Source organism: Orbicella franksi, chromosome 12, assembly GCF_964199315.1.
Source record: "Orbicella franksi chromosome 12, jaOrbFran1.1, whole genome shotgun sequence".
Taxonomy (NCBI): domain Eukaryota; kingdom Metazoa; phylum Cnidaria; class Anthozoa; order Scleractinia; family Merulinidae; genus Orbicella; species Orbicella franksi.
Genome location: NC_138156.1, coordinates 13,886,262 through 13,901,894, shown reverse-complemented (window position 1 = coordinate 13,901,894; position 15,633 = coordinate 13,886,262). Strand labels below are relative to the sequence as shown.

Genomic DNA, 15,633 nt, shown 5'->3' with positions numbered 1-15,633 from the left:
TTGATTAGCCAAACGTGTCTTCAATTTTACTTTGAGCCAGACTGGTTCTTATTACACGTAAAAACCGGGACAAATTTGAGAAAAACAATTTAAAACTTTCTGTTATGAAAAACACAGCAGACTGAGAGACACGGAAAACTATAGTTCCAAAAGTTGTTTTCGACGACTCAATCAAACGTTGAAGGCTAGGACCTCAGAGATCAGGAATATTGACCCAGGAACTCCAGGCCTAGGATGTAGCACGTGACCCTATGTCCGCCATATTTCTCACGTGGCACCTCCCTCAAGCCTCGTTCCTGAGACCACACCGGCTGCCAGCGAGTCCTCCATGTTCGTTTGTACCAAGCACTGACCAGAGATTCGATTTCTACCCGTATTTCTCGTATAATTGGCGTCTTTTGGCCCCTCCTAGTACTTCAGTCTCTAGTTGGACGCTCTGTGGATAAATTAAGTGGAAATGGCGCAGCTTTTACCGATTAGGTTTCAAGAACATCTCCAGGTTAGTGCGCGGGTTTGATCCTAACGCTTACTTATATATTCCTTTCGCTCTGTTGAGCGCATGGTTCTATCACAGTGAATCGAACGGCCGTAAAGTTGCTTGAACTTTGAAGAAGAATTTCTGTCGCTCCTTCTGTGCGCCTGCTGATAATCTATTGGAAAATGCGTCTGATTGGCGTAGGCTTACACCATGTTGAAATGTTTAGTGTTCGTGTCGGGAACAGGAACTTGAGCTACGATTATGGCTACTTAAGCAGTAAATCTAGTACCAGAGCTTTTGATCGCTCTTTTATCTTCCGTACGTTCAGTTTAAACATTCTGTAACATCTTTGGGCCATTTCGTCGTTGTAAGTGATTTCTTTAAAGAATGCCTACCTTTGGTCCTGTACTTTGATTACGCTGCTATCAAAGAAGTTTATTTACCTGTGTCGGCTCTCAGCTCTGTTTCGCAGTGTTGAATAAAATATGCATCCTTTGATGGGAAGGTCGTTTAGAAGTTAGAAAGGGGAATTGGAGGCGAACAAATATCCTTCGTTTGTAGTTTGCGACATGTCATTCATATAAAGATTTTCTAGTTTATAATGTTCTGACATAAGTGTTTGGTGTAAAATTGTACATTAATTATTTTAGCTACTGAAAAACAGCTTATTAGAAGTCATTAAATTATATTGCATTTGCTGGCTGTTCTTAAATTACAAAAAAAAAAAAGAAATTCAACATCCATTTTCAGCAGAAGTGTGCTTCAGATTGTGGTCTTTGACAGTTAACTAGGTAAATTGGACAATTATTGTTTGTAAGTGTCCTCTCAATACATTTGTTCTAACAAACACTATCCAGCAAGGTACCTTGTCAACTTAAAAAAAATAATTTTAATTTGATAAAAATGTGCAACAAACTTTTAACTAGAAGAAGCTATGCTAAGCTGAAGACCTGTAGTGTTCAGGACCATAGCTAGTATTTGTTTTTTTGTTTGGGGAGGGGCAGTACCAAAGCCAAATGGGGCCAAACTATTGAAATATAGCAGTGATTTCCTTAGCCATATTTAGGATAGCAGCAATTCAAAGAAATCGTAATGGTAATCATAATTGTGACAAGGCAAATAATATTACATTTGTCAAATAAATAAATATAGTCACACAAAGAATTCATCAAAATTTAAAACATGCATGCTTAGTAGAATTTGGGCCATTATACCTCAACTCTAGTTATAGCCAGAGGTCACATTTACACACAAATCATGCGCATATACATATAAAACTTTCATAGTACGCACAAACACTGGGCCCATTTTGTCCTTTGGACACACATAATTAAGTTTAACTTGAATGAAATAAAATAGCAGTGGAAAATATGAAAGAAAAAAAATTGAATTTTGAAGTTGGGGGGCCAAGGATGGTTTTTTACAAAACCTACTGGTTAAACACTGGTTATAGCAGACATCCTTGGGACTACTATTTGGTGTCCATATTATCAAGAGTCTGCAACAGTGGGGTGTTAAATTTTTACTTTGATAAATAATCATATAATATAGGTCAATATAGTGTACAAACTAGTGAACATTCCAAAAACCCAAAATGATTATGTCATTCAATATGTCCAAGATGTTCGTTATAACAGTCTAGAGGAACAATTAGTTTGGGACCACATGAAATGTCCACAATTTCACAGTAGAAAGAGTCCGTAATAGAAGGAGTTATTTAAATTGTACATTTTTGTAGTTTTGGCTGGGGGTGTAGCTTCTATCCATAATTGCAGGGTGTCTGTAAGGCGAGAGTTATCCATAGGCTAAACTCAATGGGGAAATTGTTGCAAAATATTGTTCTTTTTAATAGAAAGATTAAAAAGGCTGTTGAAGTAAAGTTGCTCCAAGTTTCTGTTCATTAACAATTTGAATTTCTCACCATTACCTTTGTCTGAGTTCCAAACCTCTGCAGGGTCAAAAGGCCAAACTGTAACTTTTTTTTCAAAATGTACATTGCAAAGAATGTAAACATGTGTTTACATGTTTTGCTAATTCGATAAATCGAAGAAAAATTATAAAAATACTTAACATAACATAACATAACATAACATAACATAACATAACATAACACCACACTGTTGACACCAGGTTTTTGTTTCCATGGGATAGCCTTTTACTGTTTTTTTTGGCCAACACACTGCAGCACTAGCTACACACTTTCTGGTTTGCTGGTCTTTTTCCAGTAGCCTTTTATCAGGTGCTTTCCTACTCAAACTGAAAAGTGGTTGTAATCGTTTTTGCTGATGGCTTCTTCGGGGTTCATATTATAGAATACATCCATTGTAAGCAGCAACATTGAAGAAGAACCAAAAGATGCATTGCTAGCACTTGAAACTATTTTTCAGTGGTGTTCCAAGATTGAAATTTATCATCTTGATCTACACCTCCATGTATATGTGTTAAAACTGTATAGACATCCTTTTTCTGGTATAACATTTGTCAAAGATGCCACATTATGCTTGTCATGCTATCTTGTAAATAGAAGGGCCCCCCTTTTCCTGGCTTGTGAAATTTATATCTTAGCAGCACTGGTAGGCTACTTTAGAGGTATATTCATCCCCATTCCAAAGTAAAACTTTCACTTTGGCTTTGGTCACTTGCTCCATCAACCAATACATTTCTCCCTGTTGGCTTATTTTTGGCAAGGATAGTGGTTTGTTTGCTTAATTGTTTTCTGGATTGAGAATCTACCTCTGCTACTTTTCCCTTCTCACTGTTGTGGTCTTTGTTCAGCCAGGAGAATTGCATTGTTCTCCAATGTGACAATTGAAAGAGAAATTGCTTTTACTAATTGTTCTGGTTTTATTTCTGTTTCAGCTGCAAAGTGTAGGCATAAATGCTGCTAACATTGGCTTCTCCACCCTCACAATGGAGTCAGACAAATTTATTTGTGTGCGGGAAAAAGTTGGCGAGACAGCTCAAGTGGTCATTATTGACTTAGCGGATGCAAATAATCCAACAAGAAGACCAATTTCTGCAGACTCTGCTATTATGAATCCAAAATCTAAGGTCATTGCACTAAAAGGTTGGTGTTAACTTCACTTTAAATTACAATGTATCTAAGATAAGTGAACAAGGAGAAACATGTAAAGGGAGAAGATAAGACAAGTTAACAATTGAAGGGGTGAGTGCAAAACCATGCTAAGTGACGATTTGGGTGAAAAAAAAAATTTTCGCGAAAGGGCTTGAATTTTTGCATGCGGTCTTCAATGTAATAGAAAAACGTGGTCCTGTATTTTTGTCGCTGGTTTTTGCTTCGTTTATAAAGACGCCGCTAGGAAAACGGAGTGGTTTTTCTGCATACGCAATATCTCGAAAACGAAGCGAACCTTAGCAGAAAAACTACGGGACATTGTTAAACATACCTAAACAAAACTGTATGGGAAATTTGGAGCGTTTTCGACAAAGTTCACTTTTGATTAAAATACCTAGCGCCCTTTTCCCGCCGAGGTCTTCAAATAAACGAAGCCGGGCCTTTGTTATGATAAACAGAGCCGACCCTTTGTTATAATAGCCAAGCCAAGCCTTTGTTATAAGTCGAAGTCTCGCCTCGGTTTATTATAACAAAGGATTGGCCCACCGCGACCGCAAGGACTTTGATTTTCCTTAGAAACCAGCAAAATGTCAATTTCACGCAACTTATATAAGCTCAAATTTATTGATTTCAGGTCAAAAGTGGTTAAAACGTTGACTCATGTTAACGCGCGACGGCAAGGATGTTGATTTCTCTTAGAGAGCAGCAAAATGTCAATTTCACGCAACGTAAAAGCTCAAAAATGTCGATTTCAGGTCAAAAAAGGTTTAAATGTTGATTTCATGTTAACCCGTGACGGGAAGGTTGTTGATTTCACTTAGAAAACAGCAAAATGTTGATTTCACGCAACGTATAAGCTCAAAAATGTTGATTTCAGGTCTAAATAGGTCAAAATGCTGATTTCACGTAACACGTGACGGCAAGGATGTTGATTTCACTTAGAAAACAGCAAAATGTTAATTTCACGCAACGTATAAGCTCAAAAATGTTGATTTCAGGTCTAAATAGGTCAAAATGCTGATTTCACGTTAGCGCTTGACGGCAAGGATGTTGATTTCACTTAGAAAACAGCAAAATGTTGATTTAACGCAGCGTATAAGCTCAAAAATGTTGATTTCAGGTCTAAATAGGTCAAAATGCTGATTTCACGTTAACGCGTGATGGCAAGGATGTTGATTTCACTTAGAAAACAGCAAAATGTTAATTCCACGCAGTGTATAAGCTCAAAAATGTTGATTTCAGGTCTAAATAGGTCAAAATGCTGATTTCACGTTAGCGCTTGACGGCAAGGATGTTGATTTCACTTAGAAAACAGCAAAATGTTAATTTCACGCAACGTATAAGCTCAAAAATGTTGATTTCAGGTCTAAATAGGTCAGAATGCTGATTTCACGTTAGCGCTTGACGGCAAGGATGTTGATTTCACTTAGAAAACAGCAAAATGTTGATTTAACGCAGCGTATAAGCTCAAAAATGTTGATTTCAGGTCTAAATAGGTCAAAATGCTGATTTCACGTTAACGCGTGACGGCAAGGATGTTGATTTCACTTAGAAAACAGCAAAATGTTAATTTCACGCAGCGTATAAGCTCAAAAATGTTGATCTCAGGTCTAAATAGGTCAAAATGCTGATTTCACGTTAGCGCTTGACGGTAAGGATGTTGATTTCACTTAGAAAACAGCAAAATGTTAATTTCACGCAGCGTATAAGCTCAAAAATGTTGATTTCAGGTCTAAATAGGTCAGAATGCTGATTTCACGTTAGCGCTTGACGGCAAGGATGTTGATTTCACTTAGAAAACAGCAAAATGTTAATTTCACGCAGCGTATAAGCTCAAAAATGTTGATTTCAGGTCTAAATAGGTCAGAATGCTGATTTCACGTTAGCGCTTGATGGCAAGGATGTTGATTTCACTTAGAAAACAGCAAAATGTTGATTTAACGCAGCGTATAAGCTCAAAAATGTTGATTTCAGGTCTAAATAGGTCAAAATGCTGATTTCACGTTAACGCGTGACGGCAAGGATGTTGATTTCACTTAGAAAACAGCAAAATGTTAATTTCACGCAGCGTATAAGCTCAAAAATGTTGATTTCAGGTCTAAATAGGTCAAAATGCTGATTTCACGTTAGCACTTGACGGCAAGGATGTTGATTTCACTTAGAAAACAGAAAAATGTTGATTTAACGCAGCGTATAAGCTCAAAAATGTCAATTTCAGGTCTAAATAGGTAAAAATGTTGATTTCACGTAATGCGTGACGGCAAGGATGTTGATTTCACTTAGAAAACAGCAAAATGTTAATTTCACGCAGCGTATAAGCTCAAAAATGTTGATCTCAGGTCTGAATAGGTCAAAATGCTGATTTCACGTTAGCGCTTGACGGTAAGGATGTTGATTTCACTTAGAAAACAGCAAAATGTTAATTTCACGCAGCGTATAAGCTCAAAAATGTTGATTTCAGGTCTAAATAGGTCAGAATGCTGATTTCACGTTAGCGCTTGACGGCAAGGATGTTGATTTCACTTAGAAAACAGCAAAATGTTGATTTAACGCAGTGTATAAGCTCAAAAATGTTGATTTCAGGTCTAAATAGGTCAAAATGCTGATTTCACGTTAACGCGTGACGGCAAGGATGTTGATTTCACTTAGAAAACAGCAAAATGTTAATTTCACGCAGCGTATAAGCTCAAAAATGTTGATTTCAGGTCTAAATAGGTCAAAATGCTGATTTCACGTTAGCACTTGACGGCAAGGATGTTGATTTCACTTAGAAAACAGAAAAATGTTGATTTAACGCAGCGTATAAGCTCAAAAATGTCAATTTCAGGTCTAAATTGGTAAAAATGTTGATTTCACGTAACGCGTGACGGCAAGGATGTTGATTTCACTTAGAAAACAGCAAAATGTTAATTTCATGCAACGTATAAGCTCAAAAATGTTGATTTCAGGTTTAAATAGGTAAAATATGGCGGCCGGAAAATAGTGTTAACATCTGGAACTTACTTTGGTTATCTGGGACAATGACTATCTGCACTGAACAAATAAACATCAAATAAGCACTTTTCCAAATACAGCAACGTCTTAAATGGCTAAAAATCACGAGATAAATACATATTTTTCGACAAACGCGATCGTAGCTTTATGTCACGCACCGCCTGACAGTTTAACAAATTAACCCTTCTGCGCAACGTACGGGTCTCCATACATCTGCATGTCCGCTGATCCCAGAAGTTCAAAACACTACAAATCATGCCGATATGAAATAAAATCAAAGCAACCTGGATCACAGATCTATGTTACAATCGATTGCTACTTGTTGGCCATTATTATCTTTAAATGAAAAAAGCTGAAACAATCTAGTTACCAGTTCGAGAAACGCGAGCAGAACGTGATCGCAATGCATGCCGGGAAGGGTCTTTACACCTCGTGCGCGGGAAAACATGGCGGTCGATACAAGACAAATTTTATAAGTCAAAAACCAGTTCTCGCTTTCCAAACTTTGACACTAGCAACGCTTAGCAAATGGGCCACAACTCACGAGAGGGTATTTTTCTTGGGCAAGAACTGCTCTTGGACTTTGCTGCCTGGCTCGATCTGACTTCGAACGCCAATAACATGATTACGGTATATCAGCTACCTTCAAAGTTTCAGAACACATTTTGATTCTTTAAAACGTGCTGATGACTTACGGGTTTATCGAGGCTTTATGATGCCTAATAATAATAATAATAATAATCAATATTTAAACAGGGTGACCCCTTCAGTCGCAGGACTGGTATCAACGGGGGCCCTGTATAACGTAAAATAAAAAGAGCATGTATAAATAATATATATCTATAAAAAAAATAACTACTTTAAAAGATACGCTGAAATGTTTAAAAAATTTAAAAGCTTAAAAAGGTAATAGCGTTCTCATAAAAATTGGATATAGAATTGAAAATGTTCTAAAAAATAACCTAAGAAAAAAAATCGGAGATAGCCTTGAAACGTTCCTTAGGTGCCAAAATCTTTATGTTCGTTGGAAGGCTATTAAATGTGCATGCACCATGATAATAAAAAGACTTTTTAGCGACATCTAAATGAAATTTAGGAAGTATAATGTCAGTGATTGACGATCTAGTGCATCTGTTAAAAACATGTTGGTTGTCGCTCTGGCAGCGTAACAGGAAATAGTCTTTAAAGTATAGAGGAACTTCTCCGACCAAGCACTTGTTAACTAACAGTGCACAGTGCTTTTCCATGGTTTTTGTAAGAGAGGGCCAGCGTAGGTTCTCGAGTATTGTTTCCGTGGCTATGTCAGGTTTAAAACCGTATACGATTTTCGCAGCTCGTCGTTGCAGGCGTTCAAGAGTCTTTCTGTTCGTGCTTCCCAGAGGGCAAAAGCACATATCACAATAGCTTAATATCGGTAGCACCGTGGACAAATAGATCTTATTTGCTGCTTCCGTGGTTAAACAACCTCGTAATCGTGACAGGAGGCCAAGTCTGCTAGCAACTTTTGACCTTAAATAGCTTATGTGATCGTTGAAAGATAAACACTCGTCTAGCAAGACTCCTAGGTACTTGAACGACTTTACTTGGTTGACTTCCTTTCCTTCCATGCAAAGCGGACTATGAGATTCAGATCTGACTAGCCTTTGCCGAGTTCCAAATAAAACATACTCAGTTTTCTTTAGGTTGAGGAAAAGACCGTTTGCTGTTAACCAGTTAGAGACGTTATTGAGATCAAGGCTTAAGTTCAGCTGTAGTTGGTCAATGTTTGAAGCAGCAGTAAAAATAACGGTGTCGTCGGCATATAACATAACACTAGACAGACCAACGGCCAAAGGAAGATCGTTTATGTAAAGAATAAACAAAAGAGGCCCTAACACGGAACCTTGAGGTACTCCGCTACTGATGTTGGCGGCAGAAGAAAGGTGATTTTCAATGGACACTCTCTGAGTCCTGTTAGTGAGATAGCTCTCAAACCACGAGAGAGGCTGGTCTTGAATTCCATATCTGTACAACTTGTTTAAAAGACCGTCATGAGGAACAGTATCGAAAGCCTTTTTCAGGTCAATAAACACTGCCCCCGTCAATAGCCCTTTGTCCATATGACCACGAATTTTATCTGTAAGGAAGGTAACGGCCAACTGAGTTGAATGATTTGCGCGAAACCCCGATTGATAAGGCGAGAGAAGAGAGTTTTCTGATAGGTAGCTATGTAGCTGATGGAAGACAGCTTTCTCCAGAATTTTTGACAAGATCGGTCTCTTAACCACCAGGCAGGCACACAAGGTACTTTAACACAATGCTTAAGATATTAGTCGACAGAGCTCTAATGCGGCACATCTCTTTTTAGTTCAATGGTATTTCGTTTGCCGCTCGATCGATTCACGTGTTGTGCTCATGTCACAATAGCTGATGTAAACAATCTGTTCCCAGATTTCCGCTCTATATATGCTGTGAGATTTGATTTTGACTTCATACACTATAAACAGTCTGCCTGTTTGCTGTTCAACAAATAAACTCCTAAAGACATGGCTAGGAAAAGCCAAGTATTTTTGCATACGTTATAACTCGAAAACGAAGCAAAAACCAGCGACAAAAATACAGGGCCGCGTTTTTCTATTACATTGAAGACCACATGCAAAAATTCAAGCCCTTTCGCGAAAATTTTTTTTTTCACCCAAATCGTCACTTAGCATGGTTTTGCACTCACCCCTTCAATTGAGGAGCATACTAGTGTGTCAGGAGATTTATCAAGGTTGTAAGAAGAAGAGCGTAGTAACAAATGAAAATGAATGAAAATAGAAATATAGAAAGAGACAAAAAAGATGAGACTGCCACATTATCAATGGTCTATGGTACAGAGAATCCTTGATTAGAGTAGAATAAAACCGAGGTCTTCCAAATGTTCCAAAATTAAGAAAGATGCCAGAAGATATGTACAGTACTGTGCCAAAAGAATGCAAAATATCGTAGAAATTTGGGGCGAAGAATCATGATATATCGGGCGATATTTTGAAGAAATTTTTTTCTGAGTGACATGAAAATTTGAACACATACACAAAATTTTTCTATTCTAAGAACAATATTTCTATGAGATTTTGCTGGTACTGAAAAGGAAATTCTCATAGCTAAACAAAAAATCCCAATCCTAAAGCAAAATCTTGTTGAGTGTTTGTAAGCATATGTTATTCACTCTTGCATGCCTTGCATGCCTATGTTTAAAACAAGAAGATCTTTTAGATCTTTTATGCCCAAGTCGCTAGTGAAGGGAAGGTGCCTAGGAAACCTGCGGGCTTCAACCGCAGTCACATCCCCAAGGCGCTAGAACATCCCACTGGCCTGCCCAACCCATAACTAAAACAGTGGAGAATGAAAGTGGGATTTTACCATAATATAGGAAAATTCCTTCTCTATTTCTCCTTGTATTTCGGACTGAAAAACACTACAATGTAATGTTGTCAAATTTTAAGCAAAAAGTCCTCAAGAACTGCAATGTTAAATTGCAGTGTAGAAAGCTAGGAAAGGTAAGTTCAAAACATTTTGAAATCAAGAAAAAGTGTTGCTACAAGTACTCTTTAAATTTCGCTTTAATACTTACAAAGTTTGTTGTGGATTTTCTAACCCTGAAAACTGTGTAGTGCTAATGAATTCTGACTTTTTGGATGAATCAGTTTACTCTCAACTTTTGACCAGTGTATAAGTCGAGGTCTTTGGTTTGGACTGAATTTGTGGGCATGAAGGGTCAACTTATACACAGGAAAATACCGTAACAGCTAGTCAACAGACAATGTCTGTTGATTGTTGGATGACAGGACATGTTGTCTAGTCGATAACACTTCAAAGGAAAATTTGATTCAGTGTTGTAGTTCTAAATTAAGTTGTACATTATTTATGATTCATTGGGAAAGAAAAAAAAAGAAAAGTCTTCCAGTGTGGCATGTGTCTATCAGTGTGTATGCTAATACAGTCGCATGTGCACTAACGGCAACCTCTCTGTATACAAAACCTCCTTTTTAGCACATCTGTAGTCTCTGTTTCTGTTCAGTTTCTGTTTTATAGATGTATTTTGATAGTGTTATGTATTTACATTCTTAAGATAAAAATGTTGCACCCCTGAAAAAAGGTGTCTTATTACACCTTACCTCCCCATAACAGCCACCTCTCTATAGTTGTGGGGAGGTTTGAATTCAATCCTTATTGTAATGTTGCAACATAATGTGGAAAGCGAAACAGATGCCTGTTAACTTGTATCTTAAAACTTAAGTCTTCTATATCAAAGTGGAATTAAAAATAACGACTTAGTTTGCATGAATCACTTAAGCTTAAATAAAAATTGAATAGCAGAAGCGATAGGAAGAGATAGTGGAACGCAAAAGTGTAATTATATCAATTTAACTGAACATTGCGGTTATGCTGTGTATTCGGTACTTTTTGCACTGAATTTGAGCTACTTCTACAATGAAAGCTTGCTAAATGTACTTCCTTGACATTAAGCATTTTTCCAGCCAAAATCATTTCTTTTGCAAGCAAAAGTAGATTTGAGCGGACAACTTGACCAGCGCCAGCTGGAAAATTATTTCTAGCCCTGTCTCAAGGACTCTGTTTTCCCTTCCATTTCCAGCTGGAAGAACTCTTCAGATCTTTAACATTGAAATGAAAAGCAAGATGAAGGCACATACCATGGTGGAGGATGTCACTTTCTGGAAATGGATTAATGTCAACACCCTTGCTCTTGTCACAGAAACTACTGTTTATCACTGGTCTATGGAAGGTAATGCAATGGATCAATCAATCAATTCATCAGCAAGTCTGTCTGTCTGTCTGTCTGTCTGTCAGTCGGTCAGTCAATCAATCAATCAATCAGTGACATCGAGTGGATTCGTGAAGGCTTGAAGGGAAGTACATACATGTACATAAAAAGAGGGGAAAAAAGTGAATTAAGTAACATTCTTGTCTTTGGTGCCCTGAACCTTGGTACTGTAACTTTTGGACAAAACTAATGATGACAAATTAATTAAAGGGCTTTATGATCTGAAGCCTTAACTAGCTATTAGAGATGATCATTTGCTAAAATGCTGGATTCAAGAAGGTTTCATTTTATCATGGCAACATAATTGTAATGTGTGAGTTCAAACAATTGGCCAGGAAAACATTTTGTGTATTGAACAATAAAGACATGTGATTCATTTACCTTTCCTCTTGTTACTATTTACGATTCACAATCAGGTGATTCTCAGCCATACAAGATGTTTGACCGCCATTCAAGTCTTGCTGGGTGTCAGATAATAAATTACAGAACAAACAAAGATGCCACATGGCTCCTCCTGATTGGCATTTCAGCTCAGGTACCTATGATATTGAGTATATGAAAGAACAGGCTGTGATTAGTTATTATAAAATCACTATGAAGTTGAGAACTTGTAAAATGTGAAAACAGAGAAAACACTTTGGGCAAAGACTGTCAGCAAGAAATTTCAGCCAAGCATTATATCCTGCATAATCATCTGAAGTTGGAAAAAAGACTCCATCAGAAGAAAGGCTCACACCTCTCCTCTGTCAAAAACTTTATATATGCATTCCTTGGGGAAATAGCAAAAATGCTGCTCATGATCAGAGGTTGAAATCAAATGCAAAATTCTGTAAGGTGTTGAACAGTAAACTGATGAACTCAGGTGTTGGGTCAAAAAGCTCTTTGATTTTATTCCAGCAAAACCGAGTGGTAGGTGCTATGCAGCTTTACTCAACAGAACGAAAAGTCAGTCAACCAATTGAGGGGCATGCTGCCGCCTTTATGCAGTTCAAGATTGAAGGCAATGCTCAGGAATCCACTCTTTTCAGCTTTGCTGTAAGAGGAGCACAAGGAGGAAAGGTATAAGGGATCTGTTAATTGTGCACCAAAGCCCTTGTGATGAATGTTTATCACAATCTTTCAATTGAGGCACATTTAGTGTTTGAAAGTTGTACGATTTTTTTAAAAAACAATACTTTGAACCACAGGGTTTTCATTAAGTTTTAAGTCACCTGTAGCCTGGTTCTCCACACCGGTAACAAACTAGTTACTTTGTGGGTGAATTCTATCAACAGAAGGCAATTTCACCTGTAGCATTAAGGGAAAACAAGCACACTCAGCCATAACAGATGTTACGGGTTTCGGCCCTGAATGACAGCCCTGAACAATTATTAATAAATATCATTACATGAACTACCATTTTGGAATTTATAGAGCAAAGCTGATTTTTTGGTCATATGTTAGCTCTTTGCTAGATCAAATAAATTTATCATGGAATTTTGCTTAGATGAAGGGTTCCTTGATCTCTTGCTAGTGCATACAGAGAAACCTGCTTAAAGGAGCTACCTGTACTTGTGCAGTGCAGCTCAGGTATATGCGAACCAAAATATACGCATAATTCACATCAGCCGAATACACGTATATGTGTATGCATATACGCACATCCGCGTATACAGTATATGTGCGTATGCCTCATTAGTATGTATGAGTGAACTTGTTGTTTCTTCTTTTCTTTGGTCATTGTTGTTTTCAATGGCGTGACAGCTTGGCACAGAGCAAGAGAGATTTTTATTTATTTTGAATACGTGTATACAAGATACGTGTGTATACCTTTAGATGAGACTAAGCCAAAACAAACAAACATTATTTTTGCAATTGGCCACACAATTTACTGCTTTCTGTCAAATAGAATCGGGGATAGAAGTTTCAACAACCCCATCGTCAAAGAGCAAACAATTTGTGCCAAGTACAGTGAAAGCCCGTTAATACGGACACCAAGGGGACATGCCAAAATGTCCGTATTAACGGGGTGTCCGTATTAACCGGGGTCCTCGGAAAAAAGTCAGGGACACATGTTTTATCGATACAAACACTAAGGCCGACACTTGTACGGCAACAAAACGTTTTAATTGTACTGTAAATTACAAATCATTAACTGTATCACTCTCGGTGAAATTTTGCCTTTGCAACCAGAGCCGGGAAATGGTGACGACAAAAACGCAGTCACCGTGCTAAAGGAAAGTCGAGTTATCGGCCACATTCCACATCACCTCGCAAACACCAAAAACCGCACTGGTATAGTCACCCATTTTATTTCAAAGCCTACTAATCGAGGATCAGTTGAAGTATGTGGAAAAGCAGTTAATTGGGGTGGAGGCCTTGGTATGGAAATACCGTGTGTTTATATCTTTGATGGTCCTAGGAAGCACGTGGATTTACTTGAACAATTAATAGACATTGGCAACAATCCAGCAATACGAACGGAGGCCGATGCTGATGGTGGCAAGCATAAGACATCGATGTAGAAGAAGGCTACAAGCAAGGACTGTAGCGAAAGACCAAGAAAGTGAAACTTTTGTGTAAGCGTATCAGGCAGAAAACTTTATATAAGGACTGCAGACTGGGTAATGCACCGGAAGAAAGAACTGGTCAAATGCGTCATGCTATTTTGCCACTGTTTCATTTCGTAATAAAATTGTACTAACCTGCTGAAATCTGTCATAATTTGACCAGGGTACAAAATCTCTAATTAGCACATAATCATGACAGTGACAATAGACAATGCACAGATACAAACAGTGTCCGTAAAGTGGGGTTGACGATGTATAAGAGTCTGTCGCTCGGGACACAGAAAAGTGTCCGTTGTCTGTATTAACGGGTGTCCGTAATAAGCAGGTTAATTTTAGAAAAAATATATGAGCTTTTCGTTGGGGAAAACGAAACTGTCCGTAATATCGGGGTGTCTGTAGAGCAGGGTTCCACTGTACAACTAAAAGATAACGTTTTTCAAAAGAAAATGAACGCGGTTCGTGGAAGCAACCTGCCGACATGTGCCGGAACACAGAAATTTTACTCGCAGAAAAAATTGTAAACTCAATGTAATCCGCATGTCATGGAAACTTTGATAAACACTCCATTCTTCGATCAAGAAAAGTGTACGTAACTGCTAGAATGAATGATTTTGTGCCAAATAGAAATGTAGATATCGTGTCAGTTTTGATGAGAGATCTAGTTGGAGCTATTAAAATGTGAAGTCAATAAACATTTTGCAAACGATTTGCCGACACATGCCGATACACAAAACTTTTCCTTGAAGAAAATGAACTTAACGCAAGCGGTGGGCTATTAAAACTTTGATCAACAATTCGTTCATCAAGGAAAGAGTTATTTTACTGTTTGAATGAACAATTTGTGCCAAATGGAGCCAGAGACAATTTTTTTGACGAGAGATTTTATTGGAGTGCTTCAGACAATAAACATTTTGCAAGCGACGTGCCAACACATGCCGATACACAGAACTTTTCCTTGCAGAAAAATTGACTAAACGTGAGCGGCGCGCTATAGAAACTTAAACAAACAATTTGTTCGTCAAGAAAAGAGTATTTCTACCGTTTGAATGAACGGTTTGTGTCAAATAGAACCGGAGATCTCATTTTTTTGACCAGACCACAGAACGCTTCAGACAAAAAACATTTCAAAAGCAATTTGTCAACGCGTGCAAAACACAAAACTCTTCCTTGTAGTTTCATAATTTACCATTCTCAAAATTAACTGGGAGTCAATGTGACCAAAGGTGATTATTTCATTTAAAAACTATGAGGACTACTTACAAAATAATTCTTTGCTCCAGTGAGTTGTTCACAGCGGTAAATTGCAAAGTAAACATTTACACATGTAATATCCATTAAATGAAAACAATTTGTTAAAATAAGGAGTTTAAGCATCTGTTTCAATATTTTTCCCAACTTCTTGGCAGCTAAAGATCAAGCAAGTGTTAATAAACGGTAGTTTGTTGGTGAACTTGCGAAGCAATCGAAAACTTGAAATATTTAAGCGTTTATTGACGTTTTTAACAATATGCAAATTTCGTGTTGAAACCTGATGGTTTTTTTATTCCAGGAATGTCCATTGTTTGTCCAACAATGCTTCATATAAAGAAACTTATGGGAATGCATAACAAAGAGACATATAAGCGCGTACATACGCACATATGTGTGCGTATTGACATATGTGTATACGCAAAATACACGCGTATAATAGGCGTATGCGTAGTTCGCATATATCTGAGCTGCACTGTAT

General features: G+C 37.7%; 1 protein-coding gene across 1 annotated transcript in view; it reads left to right on the top strand.

Annotated features, from left to right (window-relative positions):
* Window positions 1-111: 111 nt before the first annotated feature.
* LOC145462362 (clathrin heavy chain 1-like) overlaps window positions 112-15,633 on the top strand; it is a 48,765-nt gene continuing 33,243 nt past the window's right edge. Inside the window, exons 1-5 of the mRNA XM_081445866.1 lie at window positions 112-499; window positions 3,338-3,545; window positions 11,167-11,316; window positions 11,772-11,890; window positions 12,253-12,414. Of these exons, the coding sequence (XP_081301992.1) occupies window positions 458-499; window positions 3,338-3,545; window positions 11,167-11,316; window positions 11,772-11,890; window positions 12,253-12,414 (681 nt within the window). The 5' untranslated portion in view covers window positions 112-457. The remainder of the gene's footprint in view (window positions 500-3,337; window positions 3,546-11,166; window positions 11,317-11,771; window positions 11,891-12,252; window positions 12,415-15,633) is intronic.